The sequence below is a fragment of the Solea senegalensis genome, linkage group LG4 (genome assembly GCF_019176455.1).
Source record: "Solea senegalensis isolate Sse05_10M linkage group LG4, IFAPA_SoseM_1, whole genome shotgun sequence".
NCBI lineage: Eukaryota > Metazoa > Chordata > Actinopteri > Pleuronectiformes > Soleidae > Solea > Solea senegalensis.
This window is the reverse complement of record NC_058024.1, coordinates 24,752,936-24,780,590: the sequence shown is the minus strand read 5'-3', so window position 1 is coordinate 24,780,590 and position 27,655 is coordinate 24,752,936. Positions and strand designations below refer to the sequence as shown.

Sequence of the window (27,655 nt, the reverse complement as noted above, 5' to 3'; positions counted from 1 at the left end):
AATGATATATAATGGAGTGAAACGATCATTGCTTGTCAGGCTACACAGTGAGACCCTTGAAGCCATTTATTCTCACACGCATTTAATAGATAGTTCTCCATTTCTTTTAATGAATAAATGCTCTTGTAAATAATCAATGAATCAAAAAAATGAAATCCCTCAAAAGTATCCAGAGCTTTGATTCAGTACTTTATACAATTATGCAGCCTTTTAAAATGGAGGTTTTAGTGGCCAAAATGTGAAAGAAAGGAGTTCTCGCCACTGATGATGGATCCTGTGGAGTCCGCTACGTCTGAGGAAACCCTGACTACTTGGTCACAAAATAGTGGCAAACACTGGTATGTATGTCACCATGGTGACTTATTTTTTTAATTGATTTGTTGTGTATCTTAACTAGCTGTGGCAGAGAGATTCTTCTTATTTTCCCCCCTTTGAGTCCTGCTCCATTTTTCACTGGTGAAGCCAAGTTCATCCTTTGAACTCGGGGGTTCTCATAGCAATAATATATGAGGAATGCCAAAGAGGACGATAATCTGGACCACTTGTATCTTGATGTCACCAGGGATTTTTGTTGGGGGCAGTTTCTCATCTCTCTTTTTTTTTTCCCTTCCACTGGTATTGTCCCAAATTCTCTTAGGTTCTATTTCTAGATCATTATATCGTGAGCTGTTTTTGTTTGATAGTTTTGAGGGAGGCATTACCAATTATTTATGTATGTAGTGTTATTACAAATGAATGGATCCATCTTGATTAGGGCTGCGACTATTATTTTTCATAATTGATTAATCTGTCGATTATTTTTCTCAATTAATTGAGTGATCGTTTGGTCTATAAAATATCATCAAATTTTCAGTGTATGTCAAACCTGGAAATGACGATGTTCTCAAATGTCTTGTTTTGTCAGCAAACCAAAGAAGGGAAAAAATAAATAATTAAAACCGAATTTTAATCAATTCTTTTTGTTATATGGAGCAAATATTTAATAAACTGAAAATCACAGAAACTGGTTTTAATTCTTTAGAATATACTCAAACCGATTATCAAAATAGTTGACGATTAATTTAGTAATTGATTATTAATCGAGTAATCGTTTCAGCCCTAACTTGATCTATGTTAATAAAGACGGTTACTTTCTATGTAGTGTATTGAAATACATAGTCGAGAAAATGTTTATAATTAGTGAAATCACAGCATTTAAACTCATCCATGCAAATAAGTGTGCAGTGTTAAACTAAATAGCTTGTGGTTTTCATGTGGCGTTCTGTACCATAGTCGTTCCGTTGTAAATACACACCGGTCATCAGCAGTGTTTGTGTGTCGTCGATAGGTGCTAATGCACTGTAATGGCTGTTGATGAAGCACAGCGGTGGCGGCCGCACTGGGCCGTGTTGTTGTTTGATTCATGGATGCATGTGCTGTGGAACAGTAACAGCAGCAGGAGCCGCTGCGAGCTGCACATTAACAGGCAGCGGCGGCGGCGGCGGCGGCGGCACAAACGGCAGCTGCTGTGGCTGCCGAGCCGCGGCACATGCTCAGTTATGTACACCCAGACAACTTTGAAGGCTGAGCTGTGGCTGCTGAGGTCATTGCACTGGAAAGGGAGAGAGAAAAAAACACACACACACACACACACACGCACACACATCGACTCCCTCCACTACACCGCCTCCATTTTGAATAGCCATGTAATAGGGGATTCGCATAGTTTGTGTGTATCGCCCACTGCGCTGCGTAGTGTCAACAAGCCACATTCAGACACCCATCAACATGGACGACCTGTTCAGTCCGCGGAGGTAACTTGATTAACTAACCGTGAACGTTTACACTTTACTTGGTTGGGTGTTAAATGTGCCGTGTAGTGTTTTTAGCGGTGCTACTTTCAGAGGCGTTTTGTGAGGAAATAGTCGCGGAGTGTTAGTGGTCGCGAAGTTCTTGTCTTGGCTAACGAGCTAGCCAAATAACAACGTACTGTCACGGTCTCGTTAGCAACCAGCAGCGCTTCTCAGAAAAGCGTTTTGTGCTCGGTTGTTTTTAGTAATTAACAGTTTTATTTGCAGACGAACGCTGGGGCTGCAGCTTTCACCGATAACTATGGAGGCGTAGATTAGACGTTTGCATCGTTAATATGCGGGTGCTTAATCACTGTACGTGTGTGCGAGTGTCAACGACACTCCGTGCATGCTAACGCTGGTGTTAATTAATGACTGCATGTTTTTGTTGGGTTTAACTAACGTGAAGCAGTCGTTCGGCTGCTGTCATCGTATCTTTAGCTTCCTCACTCTTAGCGTAAGGATGACCGTGAAAATTATCCGCTCCAGAATGATTGATTGACAGCCATTGGCGGTGGCTAGCGTCGGATTTCATTCATGTAATATAAGGAAATGTTGCAGTTTACAGTTGAGATTGGTTCACAGTGACAGAGGGGCGGGATGTCGGGGGCTGCTGAAAGCACCGTGCAGTGGGAGTGGGCACGTCACGGTATTTCCCGTCACGATTCATGTGACGAAATTAATCGTGATTCGCGATATTATGCTTCGCTGAAATGGCCCAGTGCTAAAAGGACTCAGCCTTCTGTCCATTATTTGATTTGGTTACAAAGAAAATATCGCAATATGTATCTGCAAGCTTTCAGAAAATATGCAGAAATGTGTTTTAACTAAGGTTGTCGTTACCAAGAAGTTACAATTTTTCATAATAACATGTTACCAATTTGATTTTCTATCCATCTGTCCATTTTCTGCCACTTTATTCTCCACATGAGGTTCGCACTGGGCCAATCTCAGCTGACATAGGGTGATAGGTGGGGGGTACACCCTGAACAGATTGCCAGTCCATCACAGAGACACATAGAGGGACAAACAACCATCCACTTACACCTACTGTCCCATTTTACCTAATCCCCATATTGCATGATTTTGGACTGTGAGAGAACCTGGAGAAAACCCATGCACACACGGGGAGAACATGCAAACTCTGTGCAGAGCGGCCCTTTATTCAGAGTGGGTCACAAAAAGAACTTTTAAATGTCCTGAAATCACTGGAAAATCTTTGGCCTTGTGGCACTTCAAAAAGGACTGTAAGCCATTATCAGAAAATATAAATTTTCTCAATTCATGATTCTCCCAATAATAGAATTTCACCGCGATCAATTTATTGTGGGTGCTTTTCATTTCATAAATGTGATAAAATTGTCTCATTCCTAAGTGGGAGGAAGTCTGCTCTGACAACTGTGTTGCTATTGACAATAATTAGCCTGTTGTTGACGGATGACTTTAACTGTGTGATTGTATTTGACTTTGCTCTTCCCTGATTTTAAATTCTTTGCACATGATGAAAATGTTTCAGTTTTTTTTTAATATATATATTTTTTTTAGGAGCCTGAACAGCACACAGGGTGAGATAAGAGTGGGACCAAGTCATCAGGTAAACCTTATTAAGAACTGTGATATTTCTCAAAAATGTGACATTAAAGTGACATTTACATGTACATGGATGTTTTGGTTTATTTGGGTAAGGAAATATCTCGAAAACCTCAATCTGTGGGTAAACTTGGATTAACTTTGTGTCTATTAAGTGTAGGGCTGTTACGGACATTGTTTCTTCATAAAAATTAATCTAATTTGTTATTTGTTATTTGCCTTGAAAGAAAAACTGCACAATCTGCAATTCCGACTAATAGTGACAACAATATTTGCTTTCTTAATAAAAGGTTGCATATCTCTGTGGTTTGACGGCTGTATTGAGTTGTAGCTCTTGTGTAATAATTGTTTATGTGTTAGATGTTTCACAGATATATATATATTTGTCAGTGCCACATACCAGCAAGATCTTTGTTTCTTTGTAACGTTTTTTATTATGCATTAAATACATGACCACACATTATAAAATACATTATTTTAAGGCAAGCAAAGCGTAACAGCCAATTTATTGTTTTGTGATATCTTATGCAATCAGTGATGTGATTGTTTTTTCTGTACTATGCGTACAGTAAATGTAAATGGGGCACATAATTGCTGTGAACTGAGGAAGTGTCAGTGTTAGTTACCATCTCTACATCTCTCAGGCCAAGCTTCCGGAGTTGCAGCCCCGGCCTTCTCCTGGTTTACAGACACAGACGGAGAGGGAGGAGCTCATGTGGACACCTGGAGTCAATGACTGTGACCTCCTTATGTACCTCCGAGCGGCAAGGTCAGTGTCTACACACTCATAAATTACTGTCATTATTACTTATTGGTTTTTTTTGTACTTGCTGGACACACTCTTGATTGAGTGATTGTTCTTATGTAACGTCTTATTGCAATGCTGTAAACTGACACAGCCAGTCACAAATGGGGAAACAAAACCAGGTTTGGTCTGGCTGTGCAGTGCCTGTGTGGTTGCAAGCTGGAGCACATTTAAATGAGTCTTTTTAGACACGATTTGTCTCGTGTTTTTTTTGTATTTTTCCAAGTGTATTTTATCCAGGGATTCAAGCACTTTCAGAAATGTTCACAGACAATGTGGTCATTGACAGCTTTCTACGTTGACCTAATTTCTTAAATGCCATAGTAGTGGGAAGCCTGTTTTTAAAAGAAATCATCAAAAACATGGTTAAGTCCACTATATTTTATTCACTTATTGTGTGTGTGTGTAAATATATATATATATATATATATGTATATATGTATATATATACATATAATATATAATATAAACACTTTCAATTTTTTCAAGGAGCATGGCAGCGTTTGCAGGGATGTGTGACGGTGGATCCACAGAGGACGGATGTTTAGCAGCCTCCCGTGATGACACTACACTCAACGCTCTCAATATGGTGCGGATCACCACTCAAACTATAAATATAAATTGACAGTTAATTGAAATATCGAGAGAATATTACCTTGCTTAATAAGCGATGATTTTTCTTTTCTCAATTCCAGCTCCATTCAAGTCATTACGACGCAGCAAAAGCTCTCCAGCGTTTGGTTAAGAAGCCTCTGCCGAAGCTGATTGAGAAATGCTGGTCGGAGGGTGATGTGGTGAGACAGCTTTTTTTTAATTTAAGTTTTGGGAAGCTATGTAACTAACATGTTAAACACTGCAAGAATTATGAGTTGACTACAGGCACAAATCACTGGATCGGATAACGGAAAAAGAAAAACATAAAATCCAGCACAAACCAAACACCTTACCTTACATTTCACATAAATGCTTCACCTGAGCACAGTCTGTAAATATCTGGTCTGTTTGTGTTTATGGGAGCAGAATATTTGTTGCATTAGGTTTGTGAAATGGTTGATTATGGCTATGTATTTTATACAATATAATTATAGCCACCATTCCCCCCCTCCTCTTTCTCTACAGAAACATTTCATCAAAGGCCTGAGACAATATGGAAAAAACTTCTTTCGGATCCGAAAAGACTATCTACCCAGCAAAAAGACTGTAATTGAAAACTTTGCTTTGTGTACAGATACATTTGTCATACATGCATTGATTCATGGCCTAATATATTCTTACTAACCCTTTTTTTTAATTCAGGGAGACTTGATCTCGTTCTATTACCACTGGAAGAAAACTCCTGAGGCTGCAGGAACGAGAGCTTATCGACAGCAACGCCGAGAGCCGTCCTCTCGTAAGGCAAAGACTCGCTCTGCGGCAGCTTCAGTAAACACACCGTCGCGTAATTATTCAGGTGAGCACCCTCTCTGTGTTCTTCAGGAATATGTTGTTGTTTACACAATCAAGAGACGTGTTGCACATGGTCTTAATCTTCATAAACTGATTTGTTTGCAGTGGATGTGAGTTCCGCCAGTGAGGATGATCTTGATAGTGAAGACAGCGAACAGGACGTTAAGACGTGTAGCCACTGTGGTACAACAAGTGAGTACAAGTCTGTATTTTTGAATGATCAGATTCAATGTAATACCAGGGAAATTTCATCAGCCGTTTTATTAAATTTGCATCTAAAGACACATTTATCTAACAGGTTCAAAAGACTGGCACGAGGGGGGGAAGGATAATAACCCTTTGCTGTGCACGGCATGCCGTGCATATGAGAGAAAGCATGGATGTCTGCCACCAACTTCGAAATCCACAGGCACGTTCATGTTTAAACCTGTTAAAGAGGAAGAAGAGGTGAACAGCAAGCATGGCATGAGGACACGGCGAAGCAGAGCAACTGTAAGCCATCGTCTTCATCATCGGCACCAATTGTTGCTTTGTTTTGTAAAAATAATCAGATTTGAAAACAACAATAAAATAGCAGTCTTTTATACTATGGTACTGGCAAGCATGTTTTTCTTCCTGTATTTTAACATTATCGACTTGTGCTTGCTCATCAAAGCAGCTTTCATCTTTAAGAAGCGGCCACAGGCGGCTGACTGGTTCCCCCACCAGTGAGGACCAGCAGTCCAGTAACCAGCCGTCCCCCAGCGGAGTGACTTCCAGCTCCCTGAGGTCATCGTCCATAGACAATAAGAATGAGGCCACAAAGAGGACAAGCAGGGTAAACACAATATATACATTTCATCTACATAAATATACATCCAGTAAATCTGCGCCGTCACTTGAGACCCACTGTCCCGTGACTGAGGCCGTTTGTTTGCACATTTTGAACAAAGATGCCTTGAAACAAAGGGCCTGACTCTGTGGCGACAGCTGCAGCTGAACCGATGCCAACATCAGCATAACAACCTGACAAATTACAGGGTGTAAAGTTTGATATATAAACACTTTTGTGGGTAGGAGCAACATTGTGTTTTTGCATTCACTGTCATGAAACAATATCTCATATTCTAATTTTGGATTTTTAAGAGACTTTAAGTTACAGCTGCAAGTGTATTTTGTGAGAAAAATCAGTCCAAACTAGATCAGACTGTCCATCACAAAGCAAGTATTTGATGTTGTTTACCGGGTTATTTGGGATCATAGATCAGTTTGAACTTGAACAGTGTGTCGATATATGTTGCAGAAATACTGTAAATGCATGTTGACGATCACTCATCATCACTGTCTTCTGTCAGTAATTAACCATGCTGTGTAAATACTATGCTGTGTCAACAGAGGATAAAAGAGGAGGCAGCACTACCAAAGACGACGAAACGTGTACGGGAGAGTCTTGCTCTGGAGCCTGAAAAGGTTACGCCCAAGAGGCAGAAGACACAGGTGAGAGGAAACACTCCGATGTGTCACATATCATTTGTAAAAGTCCAAAGTTTTAAGTTTTAGCATCAAATGGGCACAGTAGGATCCAGATGTGTTTGTTTTTCCAGGATCCACAGGGATCCCGGTCAGAGGGTGAGGCTGAGGTAGAGGAGGAAAGCTCCTCAGAAAGCCGCAGTGCTCAGGATGATGGCAGTAGTGACACCAAAGACATTGATCAGGATAACCGCAGCTCCTCTCCCAGCATTCCCAGTCCTCAGCAGGGCAACGAGAGCGACTCTGACTCATCAGCCCAGCCGACTGCTGTACCGTCAGAGCCTGTTGCCCCCTCTGCTGTGTTGGTGGACACGCCTGTCTTGCAAGCCCCACCCTCTCAGGGTCCTGTCATTGCTGCTCCACCACCTCGTAGCACCTCTTCTGCTGATCCCGCACAAAGCCCCCCTCCCACTTCTCCAGACCCTCCCCAGCCGGCTGCCAGTCAGTCACTTGCCACAGGGGCTCAAAACACCCGACCACAGCCTGGCTCTCACCCTCTTCCTGGTCCGCCTGCTCTGCCATCAGTGTTGGGTCAGGATGCACCTCTTTTTTCACCATTCCAAGTCCCACCTTCTCTCAACTTGGCACAGCCTCTGCTGTCACAAAGCCTATCACCTCAGGCACCCCAGCGGCCGTCACCCTTCTTTCGGGAGTCACAGCTCCCACAGCCTCCTCTGCCTGGCCCACAAATCAAGCCTCCTCCCACAACTCCAATTCCACCTTCCCACAAACAGCTACCACACCAGTCTGCTTCTCCTTTCCCCCACATGCCCTCTAACCTGCCGCCTCCACCTGCTCTCAAACCCCTCACTTCTCTGCCCAACCAGCATCCTCCAGGTGCTCCACCTCCCCCTCTTCAGCTCATGCAGCAGCCCTTGTCGGTGCAGTCACATGCAACCCAGCTTCCAGTGATCGCTCAGGTGCAAACCCACCCTGGAAAGAGCATAGCTTGCTCTCATCCACCTTCTGCAGCTTCACACCCTCTCACCCCCGTCACATCCTCAGCTGCCGGCCCAGTCCCAAGCCTCCAGTCGTCCCTCCTTCCTCCTTCCCGTCCCTCCTTACCGAGCAGCACAGCGGGAGGACCACTTGCACATATTCACATAAAAGAAGAACCACTGGATGAGGTAGAAGAGGTGCAAAGTCCACCTTCTCCACCTCGGAGCCCGTCGCCAGAGCCCGCCATTGTGAACATGGCAAGCCATGCCAGCCAGTCTGCACGGTATGAGATCATTTCTTAGGACATATCTTTAAAAACCTGGAAGGTTTTGACATCAACCTAGGTTCTGCTATGAAAGCATTTAATGCCACACATTCTACTTTATAGGCTTGATTTGGTTAAATTACTAATTTTCCTATTCATACAAGGTCATGTCACTTATAGTTACTAACTTATTAGGAGTGAAATCTAATGAGAACCAGTTTGGAATGTCATGTTTTCATCACCATCTGCATTGAAAACCTGATCTCAGCAGGCTACATATTTATCAAAGTGTAAATAAAGGTCATGGACGAACACAAAATGGCATCTTTAGTTTTCAGCTCATGTTTCTATCTTTATGCTTCACATGTGCTGTGCCGTTCATTATATGTGACACCTGTCAGTCATACTAATAACTTGGTTTTTCCTTCAGGTTCATCAAACACTTGGATCGTGGTTACAACTCTTGCGCCCGAACTGACCTGTTCTTCACTCCACTCTCGTCGTCCAAGTTGGCCAAGAAACGGGAAGAGGCCGTGGAAAAGTCGAGGAGAGAGGCCGAGCTCGGTGCTCGGCAAGAGCGCGAAAGGGAGAAAGAGAGGGAGAGAGAGCGGGAACGAGAGTCGGACAGAAATGCCGTGAGTTCACTTGTTCCTTTTCATTTATCGTCGCACAAATCATGTGGAATTATCTAACGCACTGTCTTGATTGAACAGAGAGCCAGCAACTCCTCCCATGACGGTCGCATGAGTGAGGCACAGATGGCGGCTCAAGGTCATGGACGGCCTTCCTTTGAGCAACCGCCCACCACCGTCGCTGCTGTGCAGCCTTATATCGGCCCGGACACCCCAGCTCTGCGCACCCTGAGTGAATATGCTCGACCACACGTGATGTCGCCCAACAACCGCAACCATCCGTTTTACGTGTCCCTGAGCCCAGGTGACCCCCTGCTGGCCTACCACATGCCCGGCTTGTACAGCGCAGAGCCCAGTCTGCGAGAGCGTGAGCTGAGGAACCTCAGAGAGAGGGAGCTCCGCGAGAGAATGAAACCAGGCTTTGAGGTCAAACCCCCAGACATGGAGACCTTACATCCTTCAGCCAATCCCATGGAGCACTTTGCCCGACATGGCGCACTGGCTCTTCCCCATATACCCGGGCCTCCCCATCACTTTGCCCCCTTTCATCCCGGGCTGAACCACCTGGAGCGGGAGAGGATGGCGCTGGCAGGACCCCAGCTGCGCCCGGAGCTGAGTTACGCCGAGCGACTCACCGCAGAGCGGCTCCATGCAGAAAGGATGGCCTCTGTAGCAACTGACCCTGCTGCCAGGCTGCAGATGCTTAACGTGACGCCGCATCATCACCAGCACTCTCACATTCACTCGCACCTCCATCTGCACCAACAGGACCCCCTTGGTCAAGGTGAGGTTTTTGGTTTTTCTTCACATTATTTAAGCAGTCGGCAGAAATGTACTAAAAACACTTTCACACCAGCATGGCTTGAATGGAGCTAAAAATGACTCCGTTTTTCAGTTTATGGGTGAGTGGGTGTGTCAGTATAAGCTGTAGATGAGAGAAAGAAGGAAGGACAACATTCATTCATTCATTCATTCATTGTCTACTTTACTTTATCCTCCACGTGAGGGACAGGTCACCAGTCCATCGCAGGGCTAACACACAACAAAAACAAACATTCACTCTTGCACTCGCATCTACCTTTTGGGACTGTGGGAGAAAAAACAAAGTAACCGGAGAAGAACATAGAAAACTCCATGCAGAAAGGCCCTCATTCAGACCGGATTGTGATCCCGGGTCATTTTGCTGCAAGGCAGCGGTGCTAGCCACCACTCGTGTGTCTCGGAAGGATAAACATACGCAATTTTATTTATTAACAGAAGAAAAGCTTGCAGAAACTCATTGTGATGTGCCGTGTTGTCACTTTCATGTTTACTTTGGCTCACGTTGTGCATTGAGCAATGATTGCTGTTGATGACCTTAAGTTCCAGAGCTGGTTCAACCAGATCTAGAGCCTGAAAGGATACCGTGCCGGTGCTGGCTAGTGTCAAAGTGGTAATATTGATGGGAAGTTGACCTGTACCTTTTAATGTGTGTCTTATTTCTTTCTTTCTTTCATGCAGGTTCAGGTCCTCATCCTCTGGACCCTCTGTCAAATGGACCACGTTTGGCCCGATTTCCTTTCCCTGGTGGTCCAATCCCCAACCCTTTACTCAGTGATCTTCCTCATGATCACGAAATGCTGCGGCACCCATTGTTTGGTTTGTAATGCCCTCAGTTACAGCTCTCTTACTAGAGTTTTAACCTTTTTCTATGTTCTTTTATGGTTGTTTTTTTAAAATTATTTCTGGTGCCATCCATAGGGGCTGCATATCCACGAGAGCTGCAGGGCCCGATTCCTCAGATGTCTGCTGCTCACCAGCTCCAAGCTATGCATGCTCAGTCTGCGGAACTGCAGAGGATGGCTATGGAGCAGCAGTGGCTGCATGGACATCACTTGCATGGAGGCCCGCTGCCAAGCCAAGAAGATTACTACAGGTGAATGTGTGTTTCTTCCCATAAATTCAACAATGTATTAGCTTGTGTTTTAGTTGCATGGACACATGTTTTATGATTGTCGTAGCGTGTGGAATGCACAGCAGCCATGTGAACAGGTCACAGTAGGAAACTCACAGGTGTAAATAATCTAATAATGAATGATGGCTGAGTTCCATTTCGCTTCCTCGGTTTCAAGGTGTATGCTGGTACACTGTCACGGTGTCCTGACTGAGAGTAACCAAACCTAAACCACTTTATTCAGGTTAACTAGTGTATATGTTTATCTAATAATAACTCTGGCTAGCTGGCTCACCCCGGGCTTTCGTCACATTCCCAGTCACCAACCATCCGCCTCTGGCCACACCCACAATATATAGGGGGGGGTGGGTTCGCAGTAGATATGCTGCACTTCTATTTCTGGCGTATGCCGCAGCAGAGCCGCTTAAATTCAGCGGAATTCAGCACAAGTGGGAGAGGAAGGTGGAAAATGAAACATCTGGTTTACTTTTTAATCGATAGCGCTCACTGATAACTCCCCGCCCACTTTTTGTAGATTTTTCCGAGTTAGCCTCAGACCAGTTTAGTTACTCTTTAATGTCATCGCCTGTGTTTTTCCTGGTCAAAATGGCTGCTGTGCAAAGGGCCCATTCCTCTACTACCACTTAACTGAACAACATTGCTTTTTTTTAATTGTCATGTAAACTGTGTGATAACCGTCTAAAGAACACTTACTCATGTTTCTGTTTCCTGTTTCCTGTTTCTCCTGAAGCCGTCTGAAGAAAGAAGGTGACAAGCCATCTTGAGTGTCAGGTGGTGCATGCCCTAAAACCTTACACTTATAGCCAATACAATACTGTGTACCTTTGGAGACTGTAAGAGAATATTTGTGTGTCAATTTTTATGTTTTAATATATTTTAGAGAACACTTTGTGGACCTTTGCGCGCGTTCCTCGTTCAGCACTTAATGGGACTGTCAAAGTCCGTCTGAGATTTTCATATCGCTTAAGAATTTATACTACTTTTATTATCAAAATAATGAACACAATCTTATTAGTATGAGATTAAGTCGCAGATTTTCTCTGTGGAACTGTACAACTATTTGATATGCAGTTATTTGAGTTACTACAACTCCTATAAAGGATATGAAAACAGACTGACTTTGGAGTTTAAGTTCAAACTATACTCGTCTCTATAATGATTTTTGAGGTGATTTCCGTGTACAGAATGACATTTGAATCAGTGTTTGAATAACCTAGCATGACTCAGTCTTAGTTTTCACCAAACTAGAGTAGTAAGTTGCATTGTGGTGTTTAGACTCGACTCTGAAAGTAATAGTAGGGATTGGTTTTACTCTTAAATCTGCTAAATATTTGTCTAAATCCTAAAAGTTTTATTTATCAAGATATCTTTTCACAGTATAACCGAAGCTTTTATTCGCTCATTTTAGAGATTGTAAATACCACATGTTCATTATATTCTATATAAATGAGTACTATAAATATAGCAGTAGATGTAAACACTCGACCCCCCCCCTCCCCCGATTCAACCGGTTAGCAGTAAACCATAAGCTAAAGCATTATAGAGTGTTATAATGTGAGATACTGTAACTATTAATTGGACCACGATCTGTCACTAAAAAAAAGTTTTATTACAACAGTGTATTTACTTAACTTTGATGAAAATAGCTGGATTGGAGAAATGAAGTCCTTGAGATTTTAATGTAATTTTTAAAGAAGAACTGCCTCCCCAATTCAGTATTTATGTGATATAATAAGAAAATGTATCCATTGCATATTTATTTCAATAAATATTTCTGCAGTGACACTTTTTTTTGTATGTCTTCTGTGTGGAGAAAAAAAACTCCCTTTGGTATAAAAACAGCCATTAAAATTAGACACAGACGAAAGTTATATATTTGTGGTTTATTGCATTAATAATTGCTAATTTACAACAAAACAGAATCATAGTGGAATACATGGAAAAACATTGTTTTTGTGTCACAAGAAATATCAGTTGTGTTAATACTTGTCCGCTAAAAACCTCAGAAAACCTCAGGACTTTTCCCACAAAGAGTCCTGAGGTTTTTTGTTGTTTTCAGATGTGTTGTTTTTGTTTCAGGGAAATCTTAACAATCACACACACAAAGCAGTCACCTTCCTTAAGCTGGGGACACACTACAAGATTATTTTGCCCAATTTTACCCACGACTCACGAGTCTGCACCAGCCGGGACTAGTTGTGGACAGTCGGATTCATTTAGTAATCAATTAATAATCGGTTAATCTGGTAATTGTTTCAGCTCTAGTGTACTGATTACCTACCCAACACATGTCGCCAACAGCCAGTGAAAAAAAGACACAGGAAATGGCGTCAGTAGGCGACGACGACATGAGAGTTCAGTTGGTTTGATAAATCACGTAGTCTGTGATCCATCATGAGACGCAGTCGTAAAATGTCTCCCAGTCTTCCAGTCGTCATAAAAAAAGAAAATCAGCTGAAACCTGTCAGTTCGTGTGAACTCGAGTCTTTACAAAATCAACTGTGAAGGATGTGGCGTGTGTCCCCAGCTCTATCTTTTCTTACATATAAAAACAATCCAGACCTCAGGACTTTCTTGTAGACGAGCAGCAGCAGGATTTCATACAAGTTACTATTACGGCGTAATGCACTTCTCAAGCGTGACTGCAGCTGTTTAACATACACATCCATGTCATAACAAGGCACAGCATGACAAAAACTATGAGCTTCTTTGCAGATGTAATGGTCCTCTGAACATCGGTTTAACCAAAGTCAAAGTTAAGTCCCACAAAAACAGTTTAATCACCTGCAATACGTCTACTGCATTTATTACATAGATGATTTCTTCATTTATACTTAACAAAGGCATCATTGGGATTAAAATTCTTGCATATGACTTAAAAAGACTATGTTCTAACATCTAATCAGTAACTTCTCCCTGAACATGGTTTTATTGTATTTTATTGTTTTATTGGCATTCATTAAAACAGTAGATACTGAGCTGTTGTTCTATTATATATATATATATATATATATATTCTGTACATACAGTGCATAGATGGACCCAGGTGAAACAGCTTTGGGAATGGCTTCTCTTGTCGCGTGCAGTAAAATGTCAGGGATCGTCTTGACGAGGTCTCCTCTTCACGTAGTGCCGCAGATACTGGATTGCCGACAGCGCGCTCACGTTTGCCAGCAGAGCTGAACGGGATTACAGGCGAGGTTAATGTCACAAGATATACAGAGCGACAGCGTGTTACACAGTCTAAGGTTTCTGACGGCCTGACGCTAACTGCTACGTCCTACTGAGGACACGGATAAAAGACAAATATTTAATCTGTTATTTCCTAATAACTTTTAAGATTATCTACTAATTACAGGCATCAATCACGAGTTATTTTATTATTTTATGCTGAATTTTTTAATCCCTGAAATCAAACGAAATAAACTTTAGTTTATATTAAACTGTTTTCACATATACATTGTGCTAATTGTATTTTTGTTCATAGACAAACTCCTGCAATAGGATAAGAAATCTACATAATAAAGAAAAGCTTCGAGCCGCTCTCTTTATTTAATTTGGAATTGATTGCTAACTTCATGAAAAAGTTATTTGATTATCCATCACCAGGTTAAATTATTAATAAATTGAAATAGAACAAAGAAAGTGTTAAGATCATGATGTAAAATGACAGCTAATTGTCTTTATTAGATCCTAAAAGATTGACTGGGGAAAATACAGAAGGTTTTCACAACCTTTAATAATTGAACTTCTCACATATTTGTCGGATTTTTCTGGTAATATGTAAAATACTGATTTATTTCATTCATCAGTGAAGTGTGTCTGCACCTGAGGAAGCACAGAACAACATCTCTTAATGCCTGAGGTTTTTTTATTTTACCTGCTTTCCAGGTGTCTGCGTTCTCTGGGTCAGAAGATCTCAGGACCCAGGAGGCAAAGGCAATGCAGACCAAACACATGTCTGACTGCTTCAGTGTCGAGAAGATGCCCTCTTGTCCTACAAGAGACACAAAAAAGAGTTTTCCTTTAGTTCTGCGTTATATGATGATTTGCCTTTTTTTGCCTCTCTTGAACGTGATGAGCTCTGGCTTCTTACTTGCTGTCTTTTTAGTTTCCAGTATGCTCGGCTGCACCGTCAAGGCCAAGACTTTTCCCTCTAGCTTTTCACTGTCTGGTGGAAACATCCAGGTGCCAGACGTTCTCCCCCAGATGCTTCCCCTGCCACGGAGGCCGAACTCCCTCATGTTCAAAACGGTTTTCCAGCTGTAAGATCCACCTGCAGCTGTTGCACGTGTCCCGCACTGATCGGCCTGGACGAAACAGCAAGACACGACTCTGATTGGAGAGAAGTCGTCCATCACCACCCCCTCCTCCTCCTCTGTCCTCAGGAAAACATAGTCTGGTTTTGGGAGCGTGATTTCTCTGATGGTCGGAGGACAGCAGGAGAAGATGGGGATGGGTTTGTCGTCACTACAGAGGGAATCGAGGAGGAAAGAGAGCGGAGGAACGTCATCCCTCAGTGGACAGAGACTGTAATCAAAGACGGGAGCTACTGAGAGTTCATCTGGATTATAAACGGTGATACACCCAGACTCGTTATTATTTGTTTTATCTTCTGTGAAAAAGTATTCTAACACTTCTGGGAAATGTTCGTCCAGTACATCTGGGTCATATCTGGAGAGGAAAAGCGCTGGTGCTAATGTTTCCGGGCAGTTCTTGTCTCTCAGGACCGTGCTCTCATCGTTACCCAAGGGGTCAGTCGCGTCCTCTTTGATGAGAGCTTGTACGTTGTGCATACTTTTGCTTTTTGTCATCTGCCCCGGCCAAGCAAGACCCTGACCTTGAAAACATGCAAAGTTCTCCAAAGGCACGGGCGTCTGCGTTCCTTCAGAGCTCATGGACTCGTCCTCCTCTTCGTAAGATAACAAGGAAGAGTCGCTGGTTCTCTCTTGGCTTTTGCCCAGAGGGTCTGGAGTGGAGTTCCCACTGGTGCCAACAAACTGCCAGTACTCCTCCTCTTCCTCCTCAAAGTCAGAGGTGGAAAAGCACTCGCAGCTCGAGCGCTCTGGCTTCGACTCGTCGGGCTGTGTGAAATAGTCGGAATCGGCCGCGTCGGACAGTTCCACGAGGCCGCGGTCAACCAGAGGACTGTGTCTTATCTCGTCAACGTTTTCTGTCACGGTTTGGTCTGTTCCTCTGGGAGGCGTGTCTCTGCTCATCCTCAGCTGTAAAATGTCATTTATGGTCACTTTTTCCATTTCGTTCCAAAAGGCAGAAATGGCAAACACGGGCCGAGCGTATGTTTCGGGGCTGTCGGCCACAGGACACGGTGTTACAATTAAATCAGGAACAGGACTGAGCTGATCCCCCGAGGAGCTACCACATGATGCGGGATTGATATCGTGTTTTTGGACTCCCGGTGCATCTGACCGCACACGGGGCCCCACACCGTGTGTGTTGATGTCACACGTGGAGTTGTCGTCTGGCATTTCGTTGGCTCTTTGTCCGGCAGATGGAAATGTCAGGGCACGACGAGCGTCCACTGTGCATTCATCACTGTCACGGTTGACAGCTGCCACAACGTGGGAGAGATCCCTGTGAAAAGAGTGCATTTGTCTCTCACTCAGTTGCATCACATCCACAGGTTGAAGACTTTCTCCTGTGAGAAGATGCAGAGCTTCCTCTGCTGACTCAGCAGCAGTCAAATAGCTTTCAGAGTCACAACTGTGAATGGACGAGAACTCGTCTGACTCAGCACTCTGCGCCCGAGAGAGGGCTTTGGATGTAAATGTGTCGTGTGATGTTGTAGTGGATGCCGATCGGCCTGGTTTGGGTATATTTTTGTCCGCCTGTGTCGCCGAAAGGTTTTCTTTGGAGAAATGAACCGAGCTTTCCGACACAGTGTCTTCCTCACATGAATCAGGATTTGTGTCGGCACTCTGACGCCATCCTGAGGTGTGACTCAAATCTGGATTTGACTCAGTGAAGCGCACTCGCTCTGTGTCTCTCCCTCCCGCTGTGTCTTCTTCTTCTTCTGGGGACATTTCTTGCCTGTGGCAGCGAGTGTGACTGATTTTACAAGTTTTTTTTTGCCTGCGTTTTTTTTTCACGGTGGGGGCTCGTGCCCGCGGCCGCACAGGAGTGTAATCCACTGTCACGAACCAGCGCTCCTTCTCTGCTCTTGCAGGGACATGACTTCCACTGTCACTCACAGCTCCCTCTGTAGTGTGTGGCTCCTTCACATGTAGTGGATTTGGCTCATATTTGGCATTTTCTTGTTGCACATTGTCACGGGTTATGGAAGCTTCTGAACACTCGGCACCTAGTGTGTTCATGTTGTCACTTCTGTCCTCTGTGACCTCCTCTACATTCTTCAAATGGGCCTCCTTTGTGCCAAGGGTATTTCCTGCTGGACAGTCCACCTGCGTGGCACCTGTTACATGTGCACCGCTCTCACCCAGCTTCAGCGAGGACTCTGTGCAGTTACATCCTGCAGAGTTGCTCTCTGTTACATCACTGTCCACCTCAGCGTTCTGCTGCGTCTCCTGCTGGCTGCTGCCGGAGACGGAACTGGAGTTCAGAGATTCGTCTGAATCGCTGAGGTCGTCGGGGCAGGCGAGCGCCGGCTGCAGCGAAACGCACTCTTCACTTTCATCGTAAAAGCTGCTCCAGTCGAACTCTGCGATGCGCATGCTGTGGTCTAAATCGTCCATTTTGTTTTTGATACTTCACAAACTCTTCAATCTGGAACAAGAAGATACAACAACATGGCACAATTAAGGCACTCAAGTTATATTTAAATGAACACAATGGAAGTTAAATATAGAGCATATGCATCTGCCGGAAGCTTAACTTTACATGTAGTCGTCTGTCAGCACGAAACAACTGAGCAGAAAGTAAACAAGGTCCATAACACAGAAACTCGAGTACTCCATGCCCTCTAAAAACAGGTCACATGACCTGATATTAAAGGTCCAGGGCTCAACTTACTGTATCATCTTAACAAACACACTTTTGTAAAATGGTAAAATGTGACACAGCAGCAGAAATATCTTTATTATCAGTATACTCGGGTGTAATGAAACTTAATAAACACAAAATTATCAATTTATTGAAAATCACACTTGCATAAATCACTCCACAAGATGAAAATCACATTTCATTCCGCAGGAAACACTAAGTCGTGCGGTCATCAGGGTCACTCAAAGGACGTTGTTATCAAATTCTTCCAGCTGCTCTCACTCGGTGTCATTGAAGGTTATTCTGCTTTGTTGAAGTGACTTAAAATCTGTTTGTGTTTAAATGTGTTCATGTTCAGCAAACGGTGACCTACCTGTCGCAGAGGGACAAGACGTCCTCTTGGAAGGCGCCAGTGTTTTGTCCCCGCAGGAACATTTCGGGCTCTGGTGTGTGCTTCTGTCCTTGTGTTGTGTATGTCAGACTGGGGCCCTGGTGGTCAGCTGTTATAAATAGTGTTACCAGTCACATGGATCTGCTGCTGCAAACGTCCGTCACTGCGTGAGCAGAGGTGTGACATTTCCAGCGACCAAAAATACCCTTCCATTCATTCATTCATCAGAGGTAAGATCAATAATCACTTCCACTATTAGACTCGAATATGATCGATTTTACTACTAAGAATACTAAAATAAATAAATTAACACTGAGCTTTTTTCCTATATGTTTAAACATATACAGAGGCTATAAAAATCTGCAACATAGAGTTTCTTATATCCTTTTTTTTTCAATCTGGTGAAAAAAAAAGATTAATTTCACCAATTTTATAAACACACCTGAGCAAAAAGTACTCAAAAATGGTTTAAATCTGATTAAATTTGTGAGATTTGGAAATACATCACAGTTCAAAGGTCACTTGGCTCGTTATTATGAACAAAGAGAAAAGAAAAACCTCTGCACAATTATTGCTACTTTATATCATGACTAAAAATGCGATATAAAATGAATCATAACTCTGACTCAACAACAAGAAGACAACCCCACATTTTGTAAATCCTGAATATGTGACCTATGAACACACACCCCCAGGATGTCCATATAAGGAGATGTGTATTATTCCCACGGGCAAATTACCATGGGTGCACCCTCGGCACAGTGGACAGTCATCAGGAACCAAATGCATTCAAACCAAACAATAACAATAAATAATCTAACAAATAAAATCACAGAGAGTCATTTAAAAGGCCAGTGGCAGCGCGGATATTTTTTTGCTTTTAATCGGTTTAGTTCTGGATTGGGATTAGGTAAATTGGTCACTCTGAATTGACTGTACGTGTGAATGTGAATGTGAGAGTGAATGGCGGTTTGTCCCTGTGATGGACTGGCAAACTGTCCAGGGTGTGACCCCGCCTTTTGCCCTATGTCAGCTGAAATTGGCACAGCGCCCCCTGCGACCTGTGGAGGATAAAGCGGTAGGAGATGGATGGATGGCTAGTTCTGGATCTTGGCAGATGTGTATGTTTTTGTTGAATAGAAGCAACAAAAAACAATATTTTAAGTGACAATCTTAAATTCTTCTATGGTAAATGGTTGGCATTTACTCTACATGTGTATAGTGCTTTTCTATTCTTGATGACCACTCGGCTTGTGCAGCGCATTTTTCTATCACTTGTCTTTTGACACGCTGCCGGCGCAGCCCAAGGACACATCAGCATGCAGACTCGCGTAGCCTTCTAGTTGAAAGACGACTCGCTCTTACTACTGAGCTACTGACGCGCAAGTACTTTATCATTTTAACTATAAAGTGTTTTTGAACTCTTTGCCTTTGTCTCATTTGCATATAAAGGGACCATGCACGAAAACCGAGCGTTCTGAAAGGGGCGGGTTTAGCAGGGTTATTGAACTGCTATGTTTCTTCATCCTTATGGTATTTTGACCAAGGCATGTCACTGACATGTTCATTAGGACACCAGGGAACTATTTTAATGGGGGAAAAAGGGTATAATATGTCCACTTTAAAGTCAGTCAGTCAGTCATCATCTAACCGCTTTATCCTCCACCAGAGGGTCTCGGGGGGTGCTGTGCCAATCTCAGCTACATCGGGCGATAGGCGGGGTACACCCTGGACAGTTCGCCAGTCCATCGCAGGGCCACACACAACTAGAGACAAACAACCATTCACTCTCACACTCACTGCTATGGTCAATTTAGAGTGTCCAATTTACCTAATCCCCACATTGCATGTTTTTGGACTGCCACTTTAAAGTATAAATGTAAAATGTTACTAAAATTCAGTTTTAAGGTTTTTTTCACCAAAGATTTATGCATTTTAGGCCTGTCAACAAAAAGAAACTGAGATTTTCTTTTTAAAATTAAATATTTTTAGTACATATTTTTACACAAGCATGAAGTCCTCAGCTGAAATGACACTTTCACATGAATATTTACAGTTAGTTCAACACAGAGATATCTGAGAAGATATTACTGAGATTGGGAAGCACAGTTTTTCAAAAATACGATCCCTATTCTAGTAATACAAAGCTAAATGCAAATCAGTGAAGGATTCCTTTAAGTCAGTTATAATGTTCATATAACTGCACACATGGAAACAGTGGAAAGGTGCTTTATTTCTTCAAACAACTCAAACATCTTCAGAACATTCTTCATCGCACCGAAAAATTAGAAGATATACATGATTACAAAAACAACACATCATCTTGTATAAAACAATATATACATGTATTCAGCTTATGGTTATTTGTATAACACTAAAGACAAAGCAAAAAAGAAGAAGAGTATTTATGGGATGACAGCTGGCTGCCTTGTATCTGGCACACGTTAAGACTGCTTCACATATACTGAGAGTGGAAATTACTTGATACAACTTCAGGTTTGTGGAGATATAAAAACATATCTATATAAAATAAAATACCATGCAGCAAATAAATCTTGGATAACTAGCCTTGGATTCAAATTGTGCACAGTAAAGGCCACTGGATATAATTTAAACACCTGATTATTCATCACGTCATGACTAAATGTTCCCTTTTCGCTGCATTTAAAGCTCAGTAATGGCACAGAAATCACAGTAATGGCACACAGTACAAGCCACTTTCTTTTGGCAAAAGGTAACAGTAGTCAAGTAATATTCACAGTGCAACAAAAAACATGTCGCCACTTATACAACTAAACAATCTCAGACCCATTTAATGGAAGGTCTAACATTTGTGGATGACATTGGACAAATAAAGTGTCAATTTAAAGGATTAAAGGAGTTAAACTTATCTTTTTCTGTATTTTTAATAGGATCTCATTAAAACAAATAGATTTTTATGCTATGTAATGTAATAAATAATGCAATATAATTTGCGATGCGCGAGTTGTTACACGGGTTATTATTATGTGAAATACATTCACTTTGCTTGAGCTCACAAAAATAGTAAATACGATAAAAAAATACAAAGTCAATCATACAGTCGTTCAATACAGCAGCTACAATAATGTTCCTGGTCCACCAGAGGAATTCTAAATAAATCTATTAGAGACACAATTTATTCTGTTGGCTTAAAATTCAGTGCACTGGTACAAAACGCAAATAAATATAAACAAATGGAAATAAAAAAATAAATCGGAAGTATTTGAAATGAAAAAAAAAAACAATCATCCAATTCAAATGTTACTTAGTCACTGTTGTTTAACCTAGTCACTGACTACATGAGTCTAAACAGCAGCCATTTTGAAAGGTGACAGCAGGAAAACACAATGAATCATGGCTGAGTTCCATTTATCTTGCTCACTTTCAGAGTGAATTATTATTATTTTCATAACCCTTAATCTGGCGATTATTTTCTCGTCCATAAAATGTTGATAATTCTTTCTGAAACTTGATAATAATGATGTTCTCAAACGCCTTGTTTTGTCCACAAACTAAAATGACTCAGTTTGAAGCAAGAAAAATCCGAAAATATTCACATTTAAGAAGCTGAAAAATCAGAGAAACTGGTTTAAATCCTTAAAAAAAAGACTTAAACAGAGTCGTCGTTAATGTGATAAGAAACACCTGACAAAATGGCTGCTCTGCAAAAAAAAGCTCACATTTCTACAAACCATTTAAACCAAGAGGAAAGCCATGATGAGAGTTAAAAATGGTGCTCAGCCACGTGACATTAGCTTAGCATACTGACTGAAAATAAGGGGAAAACGACTATTCCCCTGCCTTTTCTTGCACCTCTAAAAGCTCACATTTTAAAAACTACACTGTATGATTGTTTAGTAAATGAGTTTGTCACATAATTCCTTGTAAGATGGTAAAATGTTTATTTTACATAGAAATGACTTGTTTCTTGTGAGCTGTAGTAGTTTGCAGTCTTAATGCTATAAGCTAAGTGGCTACCAGACCCAGAGTCATAGTTTTCATGAGGGCCTGAGGAACGTTTCAAACTTCACTGCTACCTCTTGGCTGTTAAATTATACATCAAAGAGACATATTTTGCAGTGACTTATGATCGAAGACGTGAGTGATGGAGTGTTACGACAGCGCTGCATGACTGGGCGGCAAATAAAAACCCAACTGCGTTGTCTAAACGTTTGAGGAACTATTGAATCTACTTTTTTTTTTTTTAACAGTTTCAGTTTCTGCATCTGCTTCATTTCAAGGAAAATATGGCAAAGTCAAAAGGTCACGTCAGTAAGACGCTCTGCCAGCAGTTACTTAAATTTGGCAAATTTTCTTTCCCACACACTTGGTAAAAGAAAATCTAACATCCTTCCTGAGCTTTCTCTGTAACCTGCACCAACACCGCCGCCGCCGCCGCCGCCGTTCCCCCTCCTACACGTTAAGAGTGGTGGCCGTCGTTGGTATCGTGCCACTGTTCTCTGTTGATTTTGCAGAGGGGCGCTCCCTTCTGACATATCTTGTTTTTCTCGCTTCAAGAGAAAGACACAAACACAAGAAAAATGTCGTAATCAGTGAGAACAACTAGAAGTGGAAGGGGTCAAAGCATCTTCCCGGCTATGATTTATCATGTTTTGTGATTTCAAGAACAGATCTTACACCCGTGATCACGATTTGTGACTTGCGAGACCGTCTCACCAGCATTGCTCAATAGTCCCAGGTGAGGTTTTGTCTGGTTTGCATTACTCAACAACCAAACAGTATAACTTGTTTGACAAGATCAGAGAGTGTAGTCATCTTACCTGATGAGGAGGGAATCATGACAGCCTAGGAGGAGAAAAAGGAGTTTAAGTATCCCTGAAGGCACAACCAGTTGTAAATAATGTCTTTGTAATGCTGGGAAACATTGCTGAGGTTACAATAACAGATTGACACAAGTCTCTACAGTGCTATAGTGTGTGATGAGTGATGTGCAAACAATAAAAAGGAACTTACTGTCTCGCTTGGTTGGAAAATGAAGGCTGTAAAAACACACACACACACACAAGTTACATTTGAGAATAATTAACAAAATATCACAAAGGCAACGCAATAACACTCGTTTACGTTTTGTTTTAAAAGACAATAATTCGGTTTTCTTAATGTCATGTAAACATGTTAGTCTGACTAAAATCAGGCTAGTATTAGTCGGACTAACACACTTGGACGTTGCGATTCATAGGCTGATTACTCCTGCATGTGTACTCTTGCTTTTCTGTAACATAAAGGTCAACCGGAAACTGATTCAATACGCACCAGTTTATAGAGATACAGCGCCACCTACGGAGGCGGAGTCAGACGTACGTACACGGCCAATAAATACATTTTCTCCTCCACATGTATACTCTGACTCGGCAAGTTGTCCGATTGCCTGTCTTAGTCAGACTAAGGCCGTAGTTTGATTAATCTGTGCATGTAAACATGCTGCATTATATACGTTTTAAGGTTAGATGGCCATACTTTAAGGTCATGTTCCAGCGTCTACCTTTGTTGCGGCGGTAGAAGATGCCTGGGAGTCGGTTGGAGCGTTTGAGGTAGAAGAAGGAGGCGACAGACAGGATCAGGAACAGGCTGATCAACAGTGTTCCCAGAAGCAGAGAGGCTGCCACTCCTGGCCCTCCTGTTCAAATACAATAAAGATAAAACAGGGAACAGAGTGTGAGGAAAAACCTGAGTTACTGAGTGCTGCAGACACTCACTCATCAGCTGTATTTTGTTCCGTTTCTCTTGCATTTCAAGTTAACCACTTCATTGAAAATCTAATTGTCATACTTTTTCAAATTGACGCAGACACAATCACAGTTAAGAAATGTTATACACCTCAAAAATAACGCTTAAATAACACTTGATCACTTAATGACTGTCGATATATCTTACCAATTTTAGGAATGACAGTGGTTACAGTGGTGTGATTCTTCCGCTCCACTGTGTAGTCTATAACACGGACAGAAAAGTGCAAATTAAAGAGACCACAACTCCCCAAAACAGTAAGATTTTCATTTATCTGAAACGGCAAGAGTTCTTACTGTAGGTGCAGACTGTGATATTCTCCAGGTCCACGGACGCCGAGTCACAGAATATGCACACAGTGTTGCTGTTCTCGAGGACGCGCACAAAACAGCCTGAAGAATCAGAAAATGTTTATGAATAGTGAAACCACTAGGTAGCTCTTTGTGACTTTCTGCATATTACAAACATCCTCGGCTCTCCAACGGTGGCAAGTTACCAAAAACATCCAGTTTACCTGGTTCACAGTGAGTGTCGTTCGAACACGAATTGTTCACTTTCACTTTATCGCCACAGCACTCCACTGAGTTCTGATGTAAGGCCTGTGAACAGAGCAGCATGAATCAGTGTGACCCGAAGACGACGCACACCTTTGCCTTTGAGTAACATGTGAATCATGTGTCTTACCTTAGTTACAGGCGTCTCAGGTCTGATGAGGATCACGGTGGCAGCCAAAACCAGAAGGAATGACAGAGCCATGTTCCAGCCCCTGGAGATAAAACAAGACTTTCAATTACTTTGACTAAACACACAGTAGGATACATATTATAACTTCAGCTGTTTATCCCACGTAAAAGACAAGATTTTGACTGGTCAAACATGCAACTAGAGTTTATAACGTGCACTGCAACCCAGTCCAAATACTGTAAGCTGTTCCATTGCGGTAAGTGAAACCAGTATTTGAATTTAGCAGGTTTCCTTAATCACTGATGACACATCATGGTGTTTTTATGATTTAATAGAATACATTTCTTAGACACAGCCCCTTAGAAGACTTCTTCGGTAATAATCACAAAGTGACTGTTGTGATAACAAATGATAAGATCTGTCCTTTTACTTCCTCAGAAGCCCTGAGACAGCTGTGGACAGGTGATTTTGACCAGTGTCGGACCAATATCGATTCCCATCCCTAATTGAAACCCATTCGAATCACCATTTTTGATGCATCACAACAAAATGTGGCAAATTATGGGTCAAAAACTTTATAAATGTCATTAATGTTTGATATGTATGACTAGGACTGATGTTTATATCTTCACTTTTTTATGAACACACTTTGGTTCTCTAGATGTGTTGACGTGAGTATTTTATGAAATATGACATTGCAAAAAAACAAACAAAAAAATGCATATAAACCAGGCATGTCCAAAGTCTGTCCCGGTGAGATTTTCTACAGCCCACAGCTTTGGTTTTATAATGTATTTATGGCCAGGGTTCGAAAACCTTTCTACCCACCAGACAGACAGATATATGCACTCATGTCCTATTATGTTATTTGACTCCGATAAGAAAGAAAGAAATTGTAACGAAGCAACGAAGGATTTCATAATCGATTAATCAAGTAATTGTTTGGTCCATAAAATGTCAGATAACGTTAAAAAATGTTGATCAGTGTTTGTCAAACCTGGAAATGATGATTTTCTCAAATGTTTTGTCCACAAACCAGTATTACTCAGTTTTTAATCATTTATTTGTAACATGGAGCAAAGAAACCAGAAAATAGCTGAAACAATCAGAAATCTTGTTTTAATCATGAAAAAAGCTTCAAACCGATTCACAGATTATCAAATTAGTTGACGATTAATAAGAGTAATTGTTTCAGCTCTAATGTAAATGTTACTGTTAAATAAAAGAAGTTCTGGGGTAACATTGGCCCCCAGAAATCTGACACCCCTGATATAAACAAATATATCTGATAATCTTTCACATATACCAGGCTACAATAACCAAACCAAAAAGAATCCAATTTGCATGAAGTATATTGAAAATAATTAATTCATTGTGTTTTCATGTAGTCCATAAATCCATAAAATTAAGGTGCATCATGAAAAAAAATTATCTACAATTTTTATATCTTAATTTTTTATGAACACATTTTTGTGCTCTAGGTGTGTTAACGTCACTTTTTTTTGAAGGCGCATCTTTGACATGAGCGTCGAACCTCAGTGAGGAGACAAAACCATAACACAACAGTAAAGGAGATGTTTAGCTAGCAGTTAGCACCTGTCACCAGGAAGTTCCACAGTGAATAAATGGAGCGGCGCTAAAATAACCCTGTCATCGAGTGATAGATTTGCTTAATCTGTCTAAATCTCCCGTACATTATCGGCTCCGCGTACACACAACCACAGACTGGGCACACACGCACACGCTCGCGAGCGCAGAAACACAAAAAGTTAACTCACGGAGACAAACCAGCAGCAGCAGGCGTTTGGCCTGAACAAACTCCTCTGAATGAGGCTCAGTCTACGTCAGGTCCCGTCCTCCACAGATTTATCGACCCACAGTCACTGGTATGTGTTGGCTGATTTGTCATGGACGCACTGATGCAGCCCAAACACAGATTATAATCCTGCAGATCACTGATATCTCATTTAGTATATGCACATCCGGGTATGATTTTCAAAATAAAATGCTCCATAAATACTGCAGGTTGCTGTGTCCTAGTTGTTACACCTTTTTGATGTTTTATTCACATATCTATTAAATATATTTGTGGTTGGCCTTTTTGGTAACTTTAGCATTTTGTTGTAGTTGACTGCAGAGGTGGAAAGAGTACTGAAACATTTTATTCAAGTTAAAGTACCATTATTTTTGATAATGTTTTACCTGAGTGCAAGACAAAGTACTGGTCTAAAAATTTACTCAAGTTAAAGTAAAAAAGTAAAAGTTTCTTCTTTAACAAGATTGTTGTTCTTTCTTGTGGGGACACAAATATCACCTAATGCATTTGCTGGCAAGAACAACACTAGTGCACTGTCAGTATACTTAATATAGTTACACTTAGATTAACAACATGTTCTGGAGCTCCAAGAACATAAAATATGTGTGAAGGCGGTAAAGCTATCTGCTATCAATGCATCAAGCTAAATTGTAAAGACATCGAAATCCGATTTTCAAAATAAAAAAAAGTGAGCGCGCCGTTTCTCCGAGTAATTTTTTGAATGGGGAAACTGGGGAAAATGGAGAAAAAAAATAAAATCCTCGCAGTTCTTTTTGAGACCAAGTAACTTGACTTTGAGCAACTGTATAAAGAGAGTTCAATAAAAGTTCTGAATAAGAACTTATTCTTATTATTTATAGAAACTCCAATTATTACATCTCTAAAACATAGCTGTGAGTATTTGCGTTTTTTTTTCCAAGTCAAAACTGTGCTTTCAAACGTGCACCCAGAAATATGGTTGTTTTATTTTGAAATGTTGGCGAAAAAAAAAGAGGATGAAATAAAAAGTTCCTTAAACAAGACTTATTCCCCTCAACAAGGCAGGGCAGCTATTGTATTTATAATT

General features: G+C 41.6%; 3 protein-coding genes across 6 annotated transcripts; 1 reads left to right on the top strand and 2 right to left on the bottom strand.

The window, feature by feature from the left end:
• Positions 1–8: 8 nt before the first annotated feature.
• On the top strand, positions 9–12,492 carry rereb (arginine-glutamic acid dipeptide (RE) repeats b). 4 transcript variants are annotated; one of them, XM_044023979.1, is made up of 17 exons: positions 9–338; positions 3,375–3,423; positions 4,064–4,188; positions 4,714–4,813; positions 4,920–5,018; positions 5,344–5,424; positions 5,521–5,674; positions 5,776–5,862; positions 5,969–6,162; positions 6,326–6,487; positions 7,045–7,146; positions 7,254–8,401; positions 8,814–9,018; positions 9,097–9,799; positions 10,516–10,653; positions 10,756–10,930; positions 11,700–12,492. In XM_044023979.1, exons 1-17 carry the CDS (start codon positions 265–267, stop codon positions 11,731–11,733), a joined length of 3,630 nt encoding a protein of 1,209 aa, XP_043879914.1. In that variant the 5' UTR covers positions 9–264; the 3' UTR covers positions 11,734–12,492. The 4 variants fall into 4 exon arrangements, with proteins under 4 accessions (XP_043879914.1, XP_043879915.1, XP_043879917.1 ...); XM_044023980.1 differs by having other exon boundaries at positions 10,756–10,936; XM_044023982.1 differs by lacking the exon at positions 9–338 and adding an exon at positions 1,637–1,793 and having other exon boundaries at positions 6,329–6,487.
• A 566-nt stretch (positions 12,493–13,058) lies between these two features.
• On the bottom strand, positions 13,059–18,544 carry LOC122768180 (PPARGC1 and ESRR induced regulator, muscle 1). Its single transcript, XM_044023983.1, has 4 exons — positions 18,303–18,544; positions 15,066–17,713; positions 14,850–14,966; positions 13,059–14,148 (listed from the first exon to the last, which is right to left on the bottom strand). The coding sequence occupies exons 2-4, from the start codon at positions 17,680–17,682 to the stop codon at positions 14,063–14,065; spliced, it is 2,820 nt and encodes a 939-aa protein (XP_043879918.1). The 5' UTR covers positions 17,683–17,713; positions 18,303–18,544; the 3' UTR covers positions 13,059–14,062.
• A 3,363-nt stretch (positions 18,545–21,907) lies between these two features.
• Positions 21,908–26,745, bottom strand: lg4h1orf159 (linkage group 4 C1orf159 homolog). The gene is made up of 9 exons (XM_044024043.1): positions 26,552–26,745; positions 24,774–24,855; positions 24,604–24,688; positions 24,386–24,481; positions 24,237–24,293; positions 23,845–23,979; positions 23,316–23,341; positions 23,123–23,147; positions 21,908–22,852 (listed from the first exon to the last, which is right to left on the bottom strand). Exons 2-9 carry the CDS (start codon positions 24,843–24,845, stop codon positions 22,755–22,757), a joined length of 594 nt encoding a protein of 197 aa, XP_043879978.1. The 5' UTR covers positions 24,846–24,855; positions 26,552–26,745; the 3' UTR covers positions 21,908–22,754.
• Between the last annotated feature and the right edge of the window lie 910 nt (positions 26,746–27,655).

Excerpts from the sequence above, each read along its gene's own strand:
- LOC122768180 (XM_044023983.1), bottom strand. The coding sequence starts at position 17,682 with ATGGACGATTTAGACCACAGCATGCGCATCGCAGAGTTCGACTGGAGC. Across the intron at positions 14,967-15,065 it reads GGAAACTAAAAAGACAGCAA|GACAAGAGGGCATCTTCTCG; the intron begins GTAAGAAGCCAG and ends TGTCTCTTGTAG. Across the intron at positions 14,149-14,849 it reads CGCAGACACCTGGAAAGCAG|CTCTGCTGGCAAACGTGAGC; the intron begins GTAAAATAAAAA and ends AATCCCGTTCAG.
- lg4h1orf159 (XM_044024043.1), bottom strand. The coding sequence starts at position 24,845 with ATGGCTCTGTCATTCCTTCTGGTTTTGGCTGCCACCGTGATCCTCATC. Across the intron at positions 23,148-23,315 it reads TTTTCCAACCAAGCGAGACA|GCTGTCATGATTCCCTCCTC; the intron begins GTAAGTTCCTTT and ends TTCTCCTCCTAG. Across the intron at positions 22,853-23,122 it reads CATGATTCCCTCCTCATCAG|CGAGAAAAACAAGATATGTC; the intron begins GTAAGATGACTA and ends TTTCTCTTGAAG.
- rereb (XM_044023979.1), top strand. The coding sequence starts at position 265 with ATGATGGATCCTGTGGAGTCCGCTACGTCTGAGGAAACCCTGACTACT. Across the intron at positions 4,189-4,713 it reads ATGTACCTCCGAGCGGCAAG|GAGCATGGCAGCGTTTGCAG; the intron begins GTCAGTGTCTAC and ends AATTTTTTCAAG. Across the intron at positions 5,863-5,968 it reads TAGCCACTGTGGTACAACAA|GTTCAAAAGACTGGCACGAG; the intron begins GTGAGTACAAGT and ends TTTATCTAACAG.